Raw genomic sequence first — 20502 nt, forward strand, 5'->3', positions numbered from 1 at the left:
ATCAGGGACTCGTGATGGTGTGTGAATCACGTATGGCGAGGTGTTTGATGAAGGCTGCCTTGGAGGAGTGCAGATGGGGGGATAGTGACTGGATGGATTCATTCCCCCGAAGTGTTGATCCAGGATTACTGTCAGACTTGGCGGGCGGCGGGGACTCTCAGCAGTGCCTCCAAGGTTCAGCCCTGGTCTCTCTGCCATTCAACATTTCTATCCATAAATTAGCAGAAGACCCAGAAGTTGTGCTCATCAGATATGCAGCTGACATGGTGCTGTCAGGGACAGCTAATGCCACGGATGACAGGCTCCGGATTCACCATGGTGATCCTCCCTGTGAGGCTGGTGTGATGGGATGAACCAGCCAAACCCTTGGTTGCATTGGAACTGGGGAACATCTGTGAAGTGGGGATGAAGTTGTCTATTACCCAGGGTATGGAGAGGACTCACTGTGGGTGCTTGGCTCCCTGTCTGGCCTGTAGAGGATTTAGGACAGATGCCAAGGAAATAGGAGTTTGCGGAGGTCGTCCTGGAGAAGGCTGGGTACTCTGGAGCAGCCTGCAGAGGCACACAGAGGCCCCCCTCTGTTCTTAGCACTGCACGCCCTCATTCTGGGAATGCCAGTTTCCTTAGAGTCCCATTGACTGCTTGATGTGTCCAGCGGAGAGTGACCCAGGACTATGAGCAGAGATTCCTGCCCAGGTCTTGCTGGGTTCCTCCCTCATCCTGACTCTGGGTTTGGGAGGGGTAGGAGTGTCCTCAAAGGTGCGGAGAAAGGACCCCCCCATGGGCTGGTTTTTGGTGCCTGGATTCTGGGGCCCTGTGGGTCTTTTACAATCCACTCTGACTTCTCCTGGCAGCTGGTACTTTAAAGGATTTAGTGATGAAACTTTTCTGTGTGCATCTATTACATAACATTTTTATTTAACAAAACAAAACAGAAACTAAACACAGACAAAAGCAGAGCAAAGACCGTGTAATGAACCCACGTACCTCTTGCCCAGCCCTAGTGATAATCAACATGTGGCCCACCTTGTTTCCTCTGTTAAACCCCCATCTTTTCCCTCATCCTGCTAGGTTAAGTTTAAAGCAAATCCTAGACATAACTTTATCTGTAAATACTTTACTATGTATCTCTAAGAGACAGGGACTGTTTTTTTGTGGTTATTCTTTAAGTATAACCATGATACCATCACCACAAATTTTAAAAATTACCGTAACTGTAGGAAGTCTTTATAATTCAGAAAATCTATTGGTTTCTAACTTGCTTTGCAAGGTTTTGGGGGGAGAAGAGGCAAACACTACAAATGTTTGGTTTCTCTGACTTGAGACTCACCTGTTCCCTTTGAGGAGGAGGATGAAGAGGAAGAGAGGGTGGGGATCTAAAACTTGGGACCCTGGGCTGGCAGCCTCTTTATTCCAATTGTTTGCAGGGATGTGGCAGTGAAAGTGGGGCCTATTTATAGACTAAGTCTAGACATGGGGAGGAGGAAAGGAAGGGAGAGGAGAGTGGGCAGGCGGGAGGGGAAGGAAAGAGAGCATGGAGGAGAGGGGAAAGCAAGAGGAGAGGCTGGCCTTGCCTGCACACAGGCTTGCTGGCCCACCGGGAGCTTCCAGGGCTCTCAGCCAACTTGTGGGAGAGCTTCCTGGGTGCATGGCACTGTCCTGAGCTCGCACGTGGCTGACCTCACCAAGTTCCCACACCCTCCACAAGGTGGGTGCCATCAGTGCCACACCCATGTTACAGGGGAGGCCCCTGAGGTCCCCAGGGCTGACATGAAACAGGCAGAAGAGCCTGACTGAGACCCAGGTCCCTTTGGTGGAAGCTGCTTTCCTCTGCTCTGCTCTCTGCCTCTCAGCAAGGCTGTGTGGGGGGGCTGGTGCTCAGGAGGCCAAGCTGTCATACTTGTTAGAATAGTGACACACTCCCAAACATCTTTAGCTCTTCCCCGTGCACCCCAAGTGCCCTGGCCACCAACCCCTTCCCCGGGAACCCCTGTGTCTTATCAGGACCCAGCAACTAAGGGGTTAGTGCTCAGCATGGCAGGAAGCCTGTGGAACCATAGCCTGTGTCCATTCTGATGGGTTGTCAATGCAGTGACCCTTACCCTGGTCCTGTGTGTGGTGACATCTGAGTCATTTGGTGCCTCTGTGTGTGTGCAGGTGCTCACACAGAAAGAGCATTACCAGGAAGACACGTTCTTGCTGGGGGCATTCTGTGATCACCATTCTGGGGACCGCTGGGCCCTTAGGATGGGTTGTTAGAGCAGGAGTGTGCCAGGCCCTCCCCAAATGCAACGGTCTGCTCATGTGGTGCTTTAGCTTTTCCTGCTGCCTCATCTTCACCACCTTCACCACCTTCTCCTAGAGGCAGAGCACAGAGCAGTTTCCAGAATGTTCTGTGTAGACCACAACCTCTACCCCTCACAAGAGCCCATCGAGTAGGGACCGCAGATGGCTTTAAGCTAGGTAGCCATGGTTCTCCTGGGAGTTCCAGGGAGGACAGGGTCCCCTTGCCAAGGAGGCCGGTGGGGCAGGCTGAGTCACAAGCCAGTCTGGAAGGATCGCCATCCTCTCCTACACCTGGAGAGAGCCATCAACCAGGAGCTTACAACCCACAGAACCATAAGGCCCTATCAGGCTGGCGCAGGCCATCAAGGGTCCAGCCAGAGGCCCAGGGTCTGAGATTCAGTTAAAGGCCAGTGTTTAGATATAGGGAGATGCTTGTGAATAGGTACAGGGACCAACCAAGGGCTCCCAGGAAGCGGGGCTCAGTCAGAAGCCAAGGTTTGGTCAGAGGGCCACACCAGCCAGGGTGAACACAGTATCCATGGGGCCACAGTGTGGAATCCAGGATCCAGGGTCCCAGCCAGGCTGACATGAATGTAGACATACTGGCTGACAATTATGTTGCCCTCGGTCTGTGCCAGGCACTGTCCAAAGTGCTTTGCACCTGTGATATTCCTGTAAATTCGATGAAGAGACAGGGGTGCTGAGATGCTGAGCAACCCTGGCCAGGGCCATGAAATTCATGAGCTCTCGCTCTTCCCTCCACTGTCCTTCTAACACTGCCATGCTGCAGTGAAACTGGGGGCTTCCTCCGGCTCAGCCTCAGTGCTCTGGACTCCATGCTCGGAGCTGCTGGCTCACTCCTCGCCCCTCTGCCGCTGGGTGTTTTATTGCTTCAGGCCCTGGGCACAACTAAACCAGGAAGAATGGACTGAAGTTAAGGCTCAGCTCATTTGTCAAGACATGCTATTGGGAGAGGACCCAGGTGTCCCGATTCCCAGAGCTGTGCTCTTGGTTCTGCTCCCCCTTGCGTGGCTTAGGAACTTCTTGGGAAACCACTGCCTGCCCATATTCTCTCTTGAGAAAAACAGGTTTCTCTTACCTAGAAATACGTTTTCTCCATTCCTTTTCCTTGTGGCCTGGGCCCTGATGCAGTCACCCCCAGTGAGCTGGCACTAAAACCGTCTGTCTTTCTGACCTGTTAGCAGAGCTCTGGAGCTCAACCATGGCAAAGACGATATCTCCCGGTTGGTGGAGCAGGAGTTCTTGAGCCTCACCAAAGAGTACCTCGTCTTGGTCACAGAGAGCTCAGGAGACCTGGAGGCACCCAGAGGCTCTCCAGAGGGGCCTAGACAGCCAGCTCCCTCCCTTCTCATGCCTCCTCTGGTGGCAGGCAGCAGTGGATGCTCACAGGCCCCCGTCATTACCAGTGACAAGTTTCTGGAGCCAAAGGTGGCCGTGTCTGATATCGGCAGTGGGCAAGACTGCAATTCTGCCATGCCTGCGGTCACGGGCAACCTGTGTGCTGCCAAGATCAACTGTGCCAAGGGGGCAGAGGATGGGGGTCACAGCCTGGGTGCCTCCAACTCGGAGATCAGAAAACTGCTGGCCCAGTTCCCACTGAAGTCCACTGAAGCATCCAAGGCCCCCGACAACAAGAAGGTGCAGGAGGAGACGAGGCTCATCAAGGACTTCCTGCAGAACAGCATGTTCAGTGGCCCCGGACCCAGGGAGCCTTCAGGGCTGGGTCCGTGCCTGCTCCTGCCACCCCTCCCTCCTCCCACAGCCCCGGACAAGCTTCCTATTCTGAGGAGGCAGCTCCCAGTGTTTGCCAAGATCTGCTCCAAGCCCAAGGCAGACTGTGCCATGGAGAGGCATCACTTGATGGGTGAGTGGGGCTGGGAGAACAGGGGCCTACAGGGAGGAGAAATTTACCAGAAAGCCATTCATGGTGGTAGCAGATAAGTGAGACATCTTTGTACAGCGTAGAACCTAGTGGCCTCTGGTGGGTGCAGCTCCCAGGTACAAGCTGCTTCTAGCGCTCACAGGCCTCTGCTGGATGCCTGAGACTAGAGCACCACTTGTGTAAGCAAGCATGTGGCCTTGATCCCAGCATGCTTTGAGAAGAGAGTCATCATGGACTTCTTGCAGAACAGCATGTACAGGCAGGTTTGGTAACTGGCTTGGTTTTTGAGTCCAGCAGGCATCCAGGGTACATTGAAGGCGGTGTCCTAGCTGAGTCCCGGGTGAACCTCCCTGCGGCATGGGGACTTTAAGCTGGATAGGAGAGAAAGCTGACTGGTAGCTCCGGTCGTTTGACTTCCAAGGGAGGTGCCCGTTCTGACCACGAATGAGCCTGGTCCTGTCTCTGGGGCAGGTGGGTGAATGTATAAATGCTCCAGGTGTGTTCCAGACTGTTGGCACTGGGATTTGTGCCCTGGAACCCCAGGGCCTTAGAAAAGTACATTTCCATCCCTAATCAAGGAGTCCACAGCCTTCCCAGGAGATCCAGCCAGCCACCTCCTACGTCTCCCCCTCCTGACTCCCAGTTCCACATTTTGTGCCTGTTCGGATCCAGCCACTCAGACTGGGGGGTTCCAAGAAGGCAGACTGGTGGCAGCAGCCTCATGAACAGTCAGCACTCACTAGGAGAGTGGACCATGTTCATGTCCACCAAAAGAAAAATTTCCCCCAGCCTGTGAACCGGGATGGATAACTGAGAGATGCCTGTCTTGGGGGGCCCCATATCCATCCCCCTGTGAAAATAGGAACCAGTCATGCTAGAGGACATGCTGTGTTCCAGAGTACTGTAGAAAGGCCAAGGAGTCAGAGATGTGGGCAGCAAGCCGACTCTGGGGCCTGGGAAGGCCTCTAGGAGCCAGAGGGCTCTTTGGGGACTCAGGCCATATGGCTGAGAGGAATGAGGCCCTGGAGGGAGGGGACCTTCCTCTCTGCTTCTTCTCCAGGGCCCAGAGATGGCTTCTGGGTTGGAGGTAGTGTGTCCCAACCACCCTCCCCACCATTTGTGTGTCTGCGTGTACACATGTGTGGGCAGAGGTGTATCAAAGGGAGTTTCACATGTGTAAGTGTATTTGTCAGAGAAAATGCAGATGGGAGTATGTCTGCATGTGTCTGTGTGTCTGCATTTGTGTGTGTGTCCACCTTGTGTGAAGTACTTGTGCACATGCAAATGAGTCAGAGGAGTGACAGGCAGGAATGTGCATGTCTGTGTGCACAGATGTAGGATGAGGGAGCTTTGGAGACGAGCACACGACAAGCGTGTTTTGGGCGACTGGGGGTGTGAGAGACTGCAGGTGTGTGGGTCTCTGGGGAAAGGGCTATTATTAGTGGGTACTGTTATTTTTGCACACTGGCTGGGGGCTAAACTTGGCAACCAGAGAAACTCATGGAAGAAACTCTAGGGACATGTTTTGCTAAAAATGTCATTTTCTCCTAAATTGGCTCAGGCTAGAGCAGCTCTTTCCTTTGCTGGGCTGGTACTGGGAGGGCAGGCCCAGGTCTGTCCAGACCCACTGGAAGGTCCCTGGGCTTGGGGGAGGCAAGAGCTGGTGGGATCAGATCTGCCCCCAGCTAGTAAACTGGGCACCGGTCCTTCCAGAATGATCCAGGGGGCCTGCTGTGTGTCCCAGTCCAGCAACATGGGTGCCTGCAAGTTCCTGAGCTGGGGAAGGAGTGAGAGGTGCTGGGGGAGCAAGGCCTTCTCCCCTGCTTCAGGGGAAAACCCCTTACAAAACAGACAAATGCATTTATGTATAATCCCCCCCACACTTAATTTGGTTTGAAGAAAGAGTTCCACTGCTAAAAAGGATATGGGTGAAAACCACTGCTGTGAAGGGGCCCGTGGTAGTCCAGATGGTATCCTCACATGAGGGGACCCTCATGCTCTCTGGAGAGGCACCTGAAGCCAGCACCAGCCATATCTAGTGACACACTATATGTCTGATGGCCCTGCACTTGGCATGTGGCCACCCTCGCCTGCCGTGCGCCCTCCCCCACCCCCATGTCCCTGATGGAAGGCCTCCCTGAAAGCCCACTTACTTCTGGAAGGGCTCTGACCCTCTCAGACAGAAGCTGTGGCAGCCACCCTCTTCTCCCACCATGTCCCTCTGTCACCTCATGGTCCGCATCTACTTGTCCTGGAGTTATTTCTGGGTCTGTCTCTCTCTTCCTCCTTGTTGTGTGCTCCTGCAGGGCTGAGTCTGGCTGTGACTCATCACAGTGTCCCTGCCACTCGGGTCAGGGCCTGGTGCTGCCAACAGAGCTGAATCACCTGTGAGGAGTGGGGTGTGTGGGGAGGGGCCCGCCCGCGGCTCAGGTCACAGGCTCTGCAGGAACGTGCATTTCCCCACTGAGCCCGGTGCTCCGCAAAGGCAAGGACTGTGTCCAAGTCAGCTTTGTGTCCTGAGGCTGGCACTCTGCATGGTTGGAAAGAAGGAAGGGAGGGGAAAATGAGGGAGAGACGAAAGAAAAAAGGTAGAAAGGAAGGAAAGGAGGGGCAAGGGAGAGGGGGAAAGAAAAGAGGAAAAGGAAGGTGTTTGGGTGGGAAGAAGAAAGGAAAAGAATGATGGAAGGAAGAAGGATTGGGCAGATGGATGCACAGATGGGTGAGAGGGGTATGTCAGGATGGGCAGCGGTCTGCGACGTCTCCAGGGAACAGACTGGGCTTGTGTTTGGCTAGGAGAGAGACCCTAGAGGTGTATGCTATGGAGGAACCCTCCCTTAGTCCACAGAAAGGTGTATCTGGCAGCCAGCACTTGGCCTTTCAGTGCCATTGACTCAGTTTCCTTCCTGCTGTAGAACAGAACCCTGGCACCAAGGAGCCGACCAAGGGCCGAGAGAGCCTCCTTCTCAGCCAGCAGTCCCAGAGCAAGAAGGACTCCTCTGGCAAGGAGGGTTGCAGCGAGCCAGTGGGCCCCATATCCATGGCCCTGGCGGTCAAGAAGCCTGCGTGTCCAGCTGAGAAGACCATGTGCTATGAGTTTCTTGGGACCATCAAGAACCCAAGTGGGCAGCTGAAGCTTCGCAGCAAAGTGGAGGTGGATAGGCTGGATCTGAAATGTAAGCTGCCCCTGCTGGGGGAGTCTGTGGAAGATGGGACCCAGCAGCCCTCAGAGGCCCCAGAGTGGCCCTGCCAACACATGGTTTCACCCATTCAACACATGGGCAGGTCACGGGTTTCTTCTGGGTGTCTGTTTTCGAACCCGGAAAATGGGGGAAATGACCTTCTCCCTATGTCCCTTATTGGGAATATAATTGCTATAGAAATGCAGTTGGCTTTCAGGGTTCACATGGGCGTTTTTAGTGGTCAGTCTGAATACAGTCCTGACCCAGCATATGTCATCCCTTCAGGTTGCCCACACCAAACAAAAATCTGTCCTTGAAGTTGTTTCTCCATCAAGATTGTCTGTGTCCCTGCTTTCTCTCCCTTGCCCTCCTACAACTGTTTCTGTCAAAACTCCTTCCCCAAAAAAGATGACAATAAGGGAAACTGAGGTCCCATCTCTGATTCTGTAAGACCCCAGGACATACCTCTGAGGTGAGAATCCAGGATTCATATCCTGAAACAACCAAATCTCAATCAACCTAATTTGGGTTACACCAAACATATTATATAGTGTTTTAAGTACTTTAAAGAATGATCCCAATATAGATACACCAACCTGTGCACGGTCCTCAGTGTTGCAGAGCACATGTGCTCAGGAGGTTGCTTTAATAATTCGGTAAGAATGAGTTCCGATGGCATAGCAATTGTTTATATAAAACTGGATTTTTCTACAGCACTTGAAAGAATTTGGTTTTGTACGTTGGTGACGTTCAGCCCTCACTGTCTGGTCTGGTGCATTGTCTTGCTAAATTGCCTCCTATGGTAGGGAATGATGGCGAGAGAAGCTCCACGCCAGGCCATGCTGGGGCTGTCACCCCTTCCAAACTGGCCAGGTGTGAACTAATGATGTTTTCCTCTAGTTGGAAATTCACCCGAACTGTGAAGGACCCTCTTGGAGCTCAAAAGACATGGCCTCTGAAAACATGAACCCTGGGGCCAGTCAGGGTGCTGCAGGCATCCTGGCCGCTCCTTCCTCAAGCCCTGAAATGCTCTCCCTCTCCTGTGACTTACAGCTAACACGCCTGTGATGGTGGCTGCCAAGAACAACCTCAAGCACACGGGGAAGGTTTTCACCCCACACTGTGCCACAGCCTTGCCCTCCGCCACACCCCTGACCCAGCCACTCTGGCTCAACCTGAACTATGCGCCACCTCCTGTATTCACCAATCTCTCCACCTTACCACAGTATCAGGTGAGTGAGCAGGTGGCCTGGTACTCCGGGTGCCATCCCTGTGCGCTCCAGCTGTGGGGAAGCCGTGGCTTACGGGGAGCCTCATTCACAAACAGCCCTTAGACTTGTTAGTTACTTTCTTCATTGTGACCACATCAGACCAACTACTTGGCAACACACACGCATGCATGTGCCTACATATTTCTAGTTTTCTATTGTCTAAGTTCCAGTTCACTCTATACTGTGTGTTCCAGAGCTGCTTTGCTAGTTTTCTCCAGTTAAGTGCTTAGGCCCCCAGGATAGGATGACGGCTAGTCCTTGTTCCCACCCACCTCCTATGTCTTCCTTAACCCTTGGATGACATGCATCCTTGGGTACCTGGGACAGTTTCCATTTAGGTCTTTTGTTCCAGCTTAATTATTAATCACCCCCTCTTCCATGCACAAGTGTCCTGGTATGGGTGATAAATCACATGGCCACCTTATTTAAACTACATGTGGGCAGCCTTAGTTTGCACCAACTGAAGTGGCTTGGTGCCCATTCTTGGTTTGGGCTCATAGCTAAAAAAGAATTAGTGGCCAGACAGAAAGGGATGGTGTAGCACTTGTAGCAGGACTGGATATTTTACTCACAGAACTTATTTATGGAGGGAAAGTGTAGTTTCTGTAGTATTTAACTTAATCTTCCTTAAGAGCTGCCATCCACTGGGCAGAAGGAGGGAAAAAAATCATAAATGTCCACCCTGGTTTAAGCCTTAGTTCAATTCAGTAGCACAGTATTCCTTTTAAGTAATGCTCAGTTTCTCCAGGAACAGTGAATGCTCAGTGTCTAAAATTTTTCAGGCTTCTGTTCTCCTCTCTGGCTCCTCTCCAAGACAGCATGTAGGCACAGGGGGAGAGGCAGGAATGCACCCCAACTTGTGGGGCCTTCCTAGGGGGTTAGCTGTTCCAGCCTGGCCCAGCAAACATGCAGAGGGCAAATGGAGAAGAATATACACCTGAAAATCGTCTTGCCCTGTCTCTGTGGCCCTTCCCCTCCCACTGCCCCGTGGGTCCCTGTGGCATCTCCTCCTTTACAACTCAGCATAAGCCTTATGACTTAGATGTCCCGGGCAGAAGGCGGGTCTTCTCTACTCAACGGAAAGCCTCTCTGAGCTGTTCCAATAGGCTTAGCTCCAGAAGCTTCAATAGGAGCTAAGGGAGTTTAACAAAGTCTCTTTTTTTTCTCTCAAAGTTTTGTTTTTAAGTCTTTTTTTGTTTGCTCAAGAGAGCACATGCACACCCTCTCCTCTCACGGGACAGAAGGCCTTCTGCCCACCACTGAGGAGAGGTTGTAATGAAGTGGGCTCTAAGGGGTATCAAAGTGCGTCAATTCTGCATCTATAATACACTGTCCTTGCACAGGTCTTGAGAGAAATGCCCTGTTCATATACTCATTGATTCACCAACTCCACCAATATTCCTCTACCTGTGCATTTTTCTGTTTGCTCATTCACTATTCATTTATTTACTTACTCATCCATATATTTATTTACTCATTTTTTTACACAATTTTGGAAACCATAACTTTGCACTAACTACAGGCTATGCACTAACTAGATGAGGGATTCAGAGATGACTAAGGAGCTCAGGTTCCATACAAGTCAGGAACAAATCAATGGCCAGCACTGTGCGCACCCCTCACCCTGCCCCGCCCCTATAAGAGAAACAAGTGCATAATAGTATTTAGTGTAAACTGGAGTCACTCTAAAATCCTCTGACAGGATTTACCATGTACAGCAGATTTGTAATGGTTTGATTTATAAGAAAGGGGATAATATCTCTTTGTTCTGTTCACTTTTTGGTCTTGACTTTGAAGTGGGTGAGATTTGGACATATTTTCTGAGCATGAAGGTGCTTTGTTTTCAGAGATGCTGGTGTTTGCAATGCAGAACTGACTTGGGGATGCCCTGGCCTCTGGCTAGAAGCAGTTGAGGACCCTGGCTGGTGGGGCTTCCAGGTCTGTGGGCACTGCACGGGCCCAGCTGAAGTTATCTGTAGAAACGGACCCTGGTAGTAAAGAAGGACAGCATAGTCCACCTCCTCCCACCTTCTCCTGATCTCACAGTGCTCTCCAGTTTCAAGCCAGCTGATCAAAGGGCAGAAAAGGAGGGCAGGTTTTGGAATTGGCAAACTTAGATTTAGAGGAAGTCTACTGCTTCCAAGCAGAGTGGCCTTGGGCAAGTTAGCTAAATGCTCTGAGACCTAGTTTCCTCACTTGGAAAGGGGCTCATAATAATTACAGTGGGAGCATATACTTGATTTAGTGACAAGGTTGATCGAGTCCATGGGTGGAAAAGGGTTTTGTAAGACGGACGCAGTATGCTACAGATGTTAGTTTTTATTGTTATTCAGCCCTGATCTTCCTAGGAAACATGGTCAGGGAGTTCTGCAAACCTTGAGGAGACAGAGAGGAGAAACGGAGGACAGTCTATCCTCATCTCTTTTCCTGCGTGGCGTTAGGAATAAAGATGAGGTCCCAAATCCCGTTTACTCAGAGCTCCACTGTGGAGGGATGCAGAGCTGTGGAAGACCAAGCCCCCAGCCCCGAGGAGCGACGGAGGCTCCCAGGCTGCTAGGCATGAAGGAGCTCTGCTCCCAGCCCAGGAGGGAGGGTGCTTGGAAAGAAGCCGTGGCCTCAAGTAGAGAAGAATGAATGTTTGTTTGCTCTTGTTTACAATTTTACAGAATTGCAATTGGAGCAGCTAGAAATGTCCTTAAAGTCCTATAGTGTCTCTCTCACTGATGAATATGGCACTGTCTCCTGAAATCTGCCCCAGGACCAAGCAGGGCCTGGTAGCTGCTGGTCTTCGGCAGATCTCGGGGAGGCTTAGCCCAGGCAGGTGTGGGGAGGATGGCAGCCTAGGGGAGTTGGCTGTGCAAAGCAGAGTTGAGCAAAACAGTGGACACAGAGCAGGGACACTTGGAACCTGGCCTTGGAGCACACTGTGGGCTGGGGACAAGCAGGCCAGCCCCATCCTCTGACTCTGCACAGGTTCAGGCCAGGCTGTGGTCGTGGTGAGTGGGGCTGTCCTGGGCTGCAGGGCCTGGAGAAAAGGGGGCAGGGGCACAGGTTCCAGGTGAAGGGGTTGGTGGAGGTGGGAGGGATTGAGCACGGTCAGTGTCAGGCGGATGGGGCCAGAGAGCGAGGGGAGGCTTGAGAGGACGCACACTCTCGGGGACCTGCAGATGGGGCATTAGAGCAGCTGGGATGCTTCTCCTCAGAGCCCCTATCAGGGGTTCCAGGGCCTTTCATGAGGAGTCCATGGGCTCTGAGGAAATCATCAAGGGCACAGCATCCCCCATCAACACTTTGGTAATTAGGACAAGCTGAGTCCAGAATGGAGGCAGCATCTTGGGGTTCAGAATGTTCCAGAAGGACATACTGGTCTGAGGGATGCTTAAAGCTATGAGCTGCATCTTATGAGGTAACTCTGGATTGGCAGGTAGAGGAAGCTGAGAGTAGAAGGTTCATGGGCTGACCCTCCCCACAGCACAGTTCTGCTGTGTGTGTGTGTGTGTGTGTGTGTGTGTGTGTGTGTGTGTGTGTGTGTGTGTGTGTGTGTGTCCTCATGGACACCTAAGGCCACCCTGGACAGATTTATGAGTAAACTTTCTACTTCCCATTTTGCTGAGCTGCCAGAGAGCCTCTTTGAGTGGTGGGGGGAGTGGGGGATAGTAAGAGGTGCTAAAAATACCTAATGTTTGCAGAATCCTTACTATGTGCTAGACACATAGTTCTAAGATGCATTAGCCCATTTGTCTTCATAACAATCTTCATCATAAGGTACAGACACAAGAGTATGTGTGAGCATATAGATACACAGCAGCAGAGACCCACACTGAAGTGCATGAGCAGATGTGCTTAAAGAAACATGGATGCTGACACACACACACACAGTCATGGACACCTCATGTCTCGGGGCAGGAATAGGATTTGGGGAAAGGCAGTTAGAAAAGGAGTGTACACAGCAACAAAGGTAATCTGGCTACCTTCCTAGGCTTTACAGGCTTGAATACACATAATTTTACAGACAAGGGAAAAGAGGCTCAAAGAGGTGAAGTGACATGCCCAAGGTCCACTGCCACTAAGGGGCAGATCTGGGATGCAAGAGGCAATCAGGTTCCTGAAGCTCTTATTGTAAATACCCACCCAAAGGGCTGTGAATCCTGCTGAACATGGGCTTCCTGTATGGTGTAAGCAGTGCTTGCTCCACCTGGTTCCCGCTGGGCTGGGCGCCAGGTGGGTCCGGCTGGTAGTGCCAGGGTCAGACTTGGCCGTTTCTGGAGGTCCAGGCATGTGAGCGGGAAGCTGAGGAGCAGCTGCTGTTCTCTGGCTGGGAGCCCTTTGCCTCAGGCACTGAGCCTCTCCCTTCTCTCCAGGGCCTGTACCCTCAGTGGGCAGCCAGGATGCCCTGTCAGCAGACCCTGCACCCCCAGCTGGGGTGCTACTCCCAGCAGGTGAGTAGACGGCCTCCTCCCTTCTGTCCCAGCTCCACAAAGGCCTTCAGGTCAGACAGACATCTGCTCCATTTTCTTTGTCGGTCACCAGCCGGCCACCAGCCCTACTTTCTGGCCGAGAACAGACACAAAAATACCTTGTGTGTGGGAACAAGCCAGCATTTCTAGGTGTTACCCGCAGCTGGCATTTCCAGAGCCCTTGCTGTGTGCCAGGCCTTTTCTAGGGCTTTGCCTGCATTAACAAATTTAACTTTACAACGACCCTATGAGGTAAGTTACAGGTGAGGAATCTGAGGCACAGGGAGATTAAATCACTTGCCCAATGTTAGAAAGTTAACATAAAAGTAAGCTATGCCTCAGCAACAGAGAGCCTCCATTTCTCAGGGGCTTTCAACAATACATCTTTATTTCTCACTCACGTGTCTGCGGTTGGCTGAGCTGGGTTGGGGTTGGGTTCAGGCCTTTTCCACATGCTCTCCTTTTGGGCCCATGCTGAATATACAGTAGTTTTTGCTCCTGCCATGCTAGATGGCAGGAGTGTGTGTGTGTGTGTGTGTGTGTGTGTGTGTGTGTGTGTGTGTGTGTGTGTGTGTGTCGGAGCCTCAGCTCGGAGCTAGTGTGTGTAATGTGCGTCTGCCTTCCACCTGCCAAAGCAAATCCTGTGGCTTTGCCCAACGTCAGTGGGGCTGGGGAGTCATAGTCCTCCCGTAGCAGTTTGTCAGTTAAAATACAAGACACCCAGTGAAATGTAAATTTCAGGCCACTGGTGAATAAAGTTTTAGTATAGGTATGTCCCAAATATTATATGGGCCACACTTATATTCAAGAAGTATTTGCTGTTGATCTGAAATTTCAAATTAAACTGAATGGCCTGTATTTTTGTTCACTAAATCTGGCACCCTTACTCCCCTGGGTAGGTGGGGGATGAATATTTGCGTGACAATAACACAGAAGCAGAATTGGGTTTCAGGGTCTGTGCTCCCAGGCACCATGGTTTCCTGGCTCTTACACACACACACACACACAAATACAGTGTCAAATAAAACAGCAGAGACAAAAATTCAAACACAGACACAAATAGAGTTACATGCATGCCACCAAGCTGCATGTGCCCACATGCACATGCACACACAAACACACACATTCAGAGCTCCTGAGTGTCTCGGGGCATGAGGAGAGCTGCCAAGAGCCTGGTATATCCTCAGGGTGGCCTTGCACCTCACACACAGGTGGGCAGACGCCACACTCAGACTCAGACTCCCAGGCCTCTGCTCTCTCCCTGGGGAGCCCCATCTTTTCTCTGCAAGCTGCACCTCTGAAGTGAAGTATGTTAGAATGTTCCAGAGGGTAGAAAAATGCCTGTAGGTATAGGTTACTTTATCAGGTGGGCCAGAATTGCTTTTTCAGCCGTAGGAGTTTTGCATCCTGAGATGAAATAGAGATGAGAGGCAGACTGACTCACAGATTCCCAGCCACATCACCTCCAACCCATCACCAGTGGTATAGCCCACCTAGTTCCAAAGATGATGCTTTCAGACAGAGCTATGTATGTGCATATATTTGAAAAGTAAAATAAGAACATGGCACAAAATAAAAATATCTTAGAGGCAATCATTGTTACTGGTTTTCTTAAATATCTTTGCATAGTATCTAGTCATGCAAACCTTTTTGTACAAATGGGGCATTCTGCGCGCATTGTTCTACCGATGCTTTTGCCAGCAAAGAGTCTATCTTGGAGCTGTTTTCAGAGCAGTGCATACAGCTTTATTTTACAGTTGTTATCAGTTTTTCATATAGTTGGGGCTATATTTTTGAGTAAAGCTCGGAAACGTGCTAGGACATGCATCTTTTCTTTCCTGTCACTCTCCTCCCAGGGACCCCCCTACCCAACTGCAAAAACCTGGGTATTTTCTGCCATGCTGACCCAGAGGTGTCTGTCCTGGCTGGTGCCTTTCTGGGCTCTCCCTGTGAGCTCTCCTCTTTCTGAACTTTAGCTCATCATTTTGGGGTTTGGGTGCCCACATCTAGCCTCACTAGGTCCTACCTGTCCACTGGGGGAGGTGTAGTGGGGGGACGGGGTGGAGGGGCTCAGGCTTTCAGAGGGAGCGGGCAGAGAGGTGAAGTGCAGGGTCACAGGCTCCTGGCTTACTGCCCTGGGGGTTCTGACCACAACTCGGACACTTTGAAACACTAAGCAAATTGCTTAACTTCTCTGAGCCTCAGTTTCCTCTTCTCTAAAATGGGTATTTTAATGGTACTGCCTCACAGGGCTGTTTGGAGTTTAATGAGAGGATCCATATGAGAGGGTTGGCATACTGCAAGTGCGCAGTAAGTGCCAGCAAATCCAAATCCCTCCACAGCTGGGACCCCAGATTCTTGCTTTTAAAGTGGAAGTCCAGAAGTTTCCCCTGTTTTAACTAAAACTCCCCTCAGAAGGATAGATATCAGCTCTATACTGGAGATTTTTCTGACACGTGGAGCTGTCAGGGGTGGAATACAGTGCTCGTGATGTAATGAGCTCCCCGTCATTTTAGGTATTCAAACAGCCACTCTCTTCTTTCCTTCCTCCTCTTCCTTTATCATTTATTCATTCATTCATTTAACATGCTGGGCAAGGCACAGTCTTAGGGCTAATAATATATCAGCAAATAGGATAAATGGGTCCCTGTCTTGTCAGGGGCAAGATAGTGATCCCCCTAGTTCTGGGTGGGTGTCTGATCCAGGTCATTTCTGAAATCCCACTGAGCTCCTATTTTTTTCTAGGATTTGAAGTGAATCTCATTGCCCTCTTTTGCTGTTTCCTCTGGACTCACACTGTCAGTGCCATCACTATTAGCCATGCATGGCTATTCAAGTTTAAATCAATTAAGTAAAATTGAAAACCCAGTTTCTTAGTCACACTAACCACAGTTCAGGTGCTCGGTAACCACCTAGGGCTGGTAGCTCCTATATGGGGCAGTGTGGATATGAAGCATTTCCATCGTCCATCACAGGAATTTCCACTGGGCAAGGCTGTCTTAGACTTGGAATCTCTTGAGATCCTGAGGGAGAAGCCAGGAATGTATTAATCTCAACAGCATTTTTTGAGATAGTAAGACTTAAAAATGACCAAGGGGTGTTGTGGATTGTTTTTGATAGAGGGAAAGATGGGGAGACAGGGAAGAGAGTAGAAATGACACTTGCTGGCTATTTATCCTGTGCCATTCTCTTTACTTAACAAACTGACTCAATCCCTGTACAGTGGAGATAGTGTCTGCCTGTTTTACAGATGAGGAAGCTGAGGCTCAGATATATTAAGTAACTCTCCTGCCTCACATACAGAAGCTGAGCCCTGTACCATTTTCATTTCAACGTGTTGCCTTGAAGGGTGGGTGCGGAAGTTAGGGTGAGGGGCACAGCTGGGGAACTGATGTATGGAAGCAGTGGGCTCTGTGGACCTAGCCCCTCTCCCTCTCTGACTTGCAGGTGATGCCATATAACCTACAGCAGATGGGACAGCAGATTTTCCACTCTTCCTACAACCCCCTACTGAGCTACATCCCCTTCATCCAGCCCAACTATCAATACCCTCAGGGGACACCCCCGAAGCTCTCCACCAATCCCCGAGACCCTTCCCTCATGGCAAGTGATGGGCTGCAGTACCTCATCCCCCAGGCATATGGGTGAGTCCTCGGAACACTCTGGAAGTCCAGCTTGTTTCCAGAAAGCTTCAGGAGATGGGGAGGCAAGCGTGTTGGGTCTCATTGGTGCTTTCTGGGTGCTTGCATTCCATGTCTGTGGGTGGGGAGGGCCCTGTGCCTGTGTCTGGAGGCTGTGTGGGTCCTGGATGGACCTGATGTGCAGGTGGGCCTGGGTCTGGGGTCCGGGGGTCCCTTTTGTAGGCCCTTTTTTGGTCTGGGGACCCTACAGTCTGGTTGCAGAAATGGATGCCCCCCCCACCCCCCGTCCCAATAGCAGGTAGCTGGTAGTGGAGCACAACGCATCCATCTTTGCTCCTTTGCTTGGTTCTCTGCGGGACATGGCCAGGTAATCTAAGAACTCTCTGCCCCAAATTGCTGCACCCTGAGCTCCTTCCTAGGCTGATCTGAATATCCCGTTGACTTTGCGACAGGCCCTGCTGAAGGGCCCTTCCCTGCTGACCCGGACCTCACACTTTTCCACCAAAGTACACCAAGCAGCAGAAGGGGGCTTAGCAGCAAACAGCCAATGCACACTCAATGTTTTAGCTGAAAATTCCACATAATGTCTTCAACTAATATTGATGCTCTAAGAGGCAGGCTGTGCCATGTCATCTCTGAGAATCTGAATCTCCTGGGCACACCCCGGGGAGCATGTGCCCCAGTTCAAGAAACTCAGTGTATAGGATTAGGGCCAAATCCCCCAATTTGACACTGATTCTTTTCCTTCCCACCTCCCTTGTTTATTCCCTTGTCATCTCTCTTCCCACTGGAATGAGAGAAGGAATAACTTTGTCTTGTTCACTCCAGTAACCAGTGCCTGGAACAGTGCCAGGCACATACTAGGTCCTCAGTAAATACTTTCTGCATGAACAAATCATTCATGCAGGACAGACAAGGTCTGGGACAGGCTGCACTGGCAGGGAAGGATACAAGGGCCTAGGTGGAGAATTCGGTCTGGGAGACAAGGAGGGTCGATGCTTCCTGTGGCTCAGGAGCAAAGAAGAGAACCAAGGAAGGACTGGGAGGAGAAGGAGCTGGTGGCCTCTATGTTCTCAGGGAAGGAGGAGAGGAACCCTCACTTCCAGCTGACTAATCAATTTGCATGCATTCACCAGGGTAGGATAACCAAACAATTTATCTTCCAAACAATAATAATTTGAGAGTAAAGGAGCACAAATAATAATCACATTGGAAATACTGGTGTAGAAACTGTTGCAGACAAACCAGCACAGTTCCCCATGTTCAAGAGGTAGTTCAAGCTTCTCCTCTTCCTCCAGGAAGCATTCCTTGATAATTCTGGTCCATATGGATTACCCCTCTTCCTAGCCCTCTTGAAGACATCCTGTCCAGACCATGCCCTTGCCAGTTATCGTATCAGAAGTGCTGCACCAGAACGGCCTGGCTGCATAAGCTGTGGCAATCAGATATGAAGTGTGCCGTGAGTCATTTGTTACTGATAATGACAAAATGCTAAAGTATGGGCTACAGCCTTTATTTTGCAAATCAGAGTGAATCCAGGGGCTTGCTCTAACAACATCACTTTCAATAATTTCTTTTCCAATATGATTTTTGAAAGAGAGAAAAAGAGATGGGGTTAATGCCAGCATAACTGCTTATCAGATGCCTACCTCTTGCCAGATCCCAGGCTGGGTGCTGGGTGCAGAATGGTGAGCAGCCCAGATAATGTCCCAGCTCTCATGGAATTTAACTTAATGAGAAGGGAATCAAAGTAACCTAAAGCCTTGCCCTGGACACTCAGAGTGAGGGACAGATACTGACAGCAGCTGAGGCATTACAAATTAACGGGGACCTGTTCCCATCGCTTCTTACCCCCCTTTCCCCCACCCTTTTTGTTTTGTTTCATCAATTCATGGGTGGGTGCCATGAATGTGAACGTCTTTTGTAATATGCATCTGCCCAGCTGAAAAGTGACAGAGAATCCCTGGATTAAACTAAATCTACCACTTGCGGTTTGCACTGAGCACTGTTCCCATTCATTTAAAGTATCCTGGCAAATAGGGGAAGAAATTGCAATAGGACCCTGGATGTGTGAGTAAATGTTTCCATCTGGAAAGGTCAGGGAGGAGGTCACAGGGGAGATGGCTTTTGAACTCTATTTTGAAGTATGAAGACGAATGTGCCAGGGAGAGAAAGCAGAAGTGTGTGTATTTCTACCCTTGGAGGGTGAGACTCAGATCTTCCTGGGTCTTCCTTCCCTGAAGGTCTAGCAAAGTCCCAGGCCCTGAATGATGTCTCAGTGCTTACTTCTCAGACTGGTTTTGACATGGAGGACTTGATTCAGCTTGGTGCTAATAAGAGGAGAAGGATTATCCAGACTCCAAGATTTCACACTGGCTCTGAGTTCTCTGACATTGTGGAATTTCCTGAGGGACACACCTGGTGCTCCAAGGCAGCTAGAGTGGCTGCAGGGCCACAGGGAAGGTGCTCAGACCCAGAGAGGCCCCCTGCTCTGGATGCCCTGATGTGGTCCCGGTCACGGAGAGAGCATAGGCCCACAGAAATAATCCCTCAGGCTGCCAGGGGCTTCCTAACCTAAGTAGCAGAAGCAGCTCTTTATTGTGTCATTTTTAACATTTTATTTTCCCATAGCAAAAGCTTTTAGCCTCCAGGGCTGTCAGGATCAGGATCTTCCCTGTCTTGGACAGCCAGCCACAAAATTCACATATTACTTTTCCTAATATCTCTGCTACCATCAGGAATTTCATCATGACATCCATCATCTTTTTCTTCCAGGTTCGGCTCAACGTCTGGTGGGGCCCTGAGGAACAGCCCTTATTTTTCCTCCAGCGGGAATGGCAAAAATTTTTAGACCTCCTCTTCTTCTCCCTCCTCCTACCTTAGCCCTAGGATCAGGGCTAAGGGCTCTGGATTTCTGGGTTCTGCAAACAGCTTGGTATGAAGTTTGGAAAGCGAGTCCTCCGACCAGGTCTCAGACAGAAAACAGCAAGACCAGACTCATCTATTGAACAACACCACACACACACACACACATGCACACACACACACACACACACACACACACACACACACACACACACACACAGCCCAAGCCACCTACACCCTCATCTTCATGCTCACTTGCCCAACCACATAAGCACCTGTATTTAGCTAACATGAGTGATTTTTGTTTTTGTTGTCATTCAAATAAAAGTAAGACACTTAACTTTAGAAAGTGTGTATTTTATGATAAAAGTATGAGCTGCTTGAAGTGGAGTGTGTCTATTTTTGTGTCTTGGAGGGACGTGCTTGCTCATGTTCAGTGTCACCCTCACTGCTCTCCCCGCCACGGGACTCAGCATTTACTCGGGATGTGAAAAGAAACTGTGGGCTGGAGTCCTCCAAGTGGTGCTGTCTAAACTCAGGACCCCAGGGATCATACATGTGAGGGCTTTCTCTTCTCTTCTGTGTGATCCATTCACTTCTCAATATTCTGGTTTATGCATCTTAAGAATGGACCTAAAAACACAACCTCCTCTGTCATATCCAGGTGGCAGTTTTGCAGAGAACGTCTCTCTGGGACACCAGATGGGAAGATGTGTCCTGGAAATCAATTCCACAAATAGCCCTAAGTGTAACAGGCTCTATCCAGTGATTGTGTATCAATGCCAAGCTCCAGGCCTGTCTCAAAACTGCACCTTAGGCACCTAATAGCACCGTCCTTGGGTCTGTCTGAATCAACTTTTGCCAGTGTCTTAAATAAGGACATTGAGAGCATCCTGATAC

At 50.5% G+C, this 20502-nt stretch overlaps 1 protein-coding gene across 2 annotated transcripts in view; it reads left to right on the forward strand.

The window, feature by feature from the left end:
- Positions 1-19972, forward strand: part of C4H1orf94 (chromosome 4 C1orf94 homolog) — a 34973-nt gene extending 15001 nt beyond the window's left edge. Inside the window, exons 3-8 of one of the 2 annotated variants that reach the window (XM_073233616.1) lie at positions 3489-4171; positions 7102-7362; positions 8422-8600; positions 13001-13078; positions 16544-16740; positions 19513-19972. In XM_073233616.1, the coding sequence (XP_073089717.1) occupies positions 3489-4171; positions 7102-7362; positions 8422-8600; positions 13001-13078; positions 16544-16740; positions 19513-19588 (1474 nt within the window). In that variant the 3' untranslated portion in view covers positions 19589-19972. The remainder of the gene's footprint in view (positions 1-3488; positions 4172-7101; positions 7363-8421; positions 8601-13000; positions 13079-16543; positions 16741-19512) is intronic. The other variant, XM_073233617.1, reaches the window with a different exon arrangement.
- The last annotated feature ends 530 nt before the right edge of the window (positions 19973-20502 follow it).

Source organism: Manis javanica, chromosome 4 (genome assembly GCF_040802235.1).
Source record: "Manis javanica isolate MJ-LG chromosome 4, MJ_LKY, whole genome shotgun sequence".
Classification (NCBI taxonomy): Eukaryota; Metazoa; Chordata; class Mammalia; order Pholidota; family Manidae; genus Manis; species Manis javanica.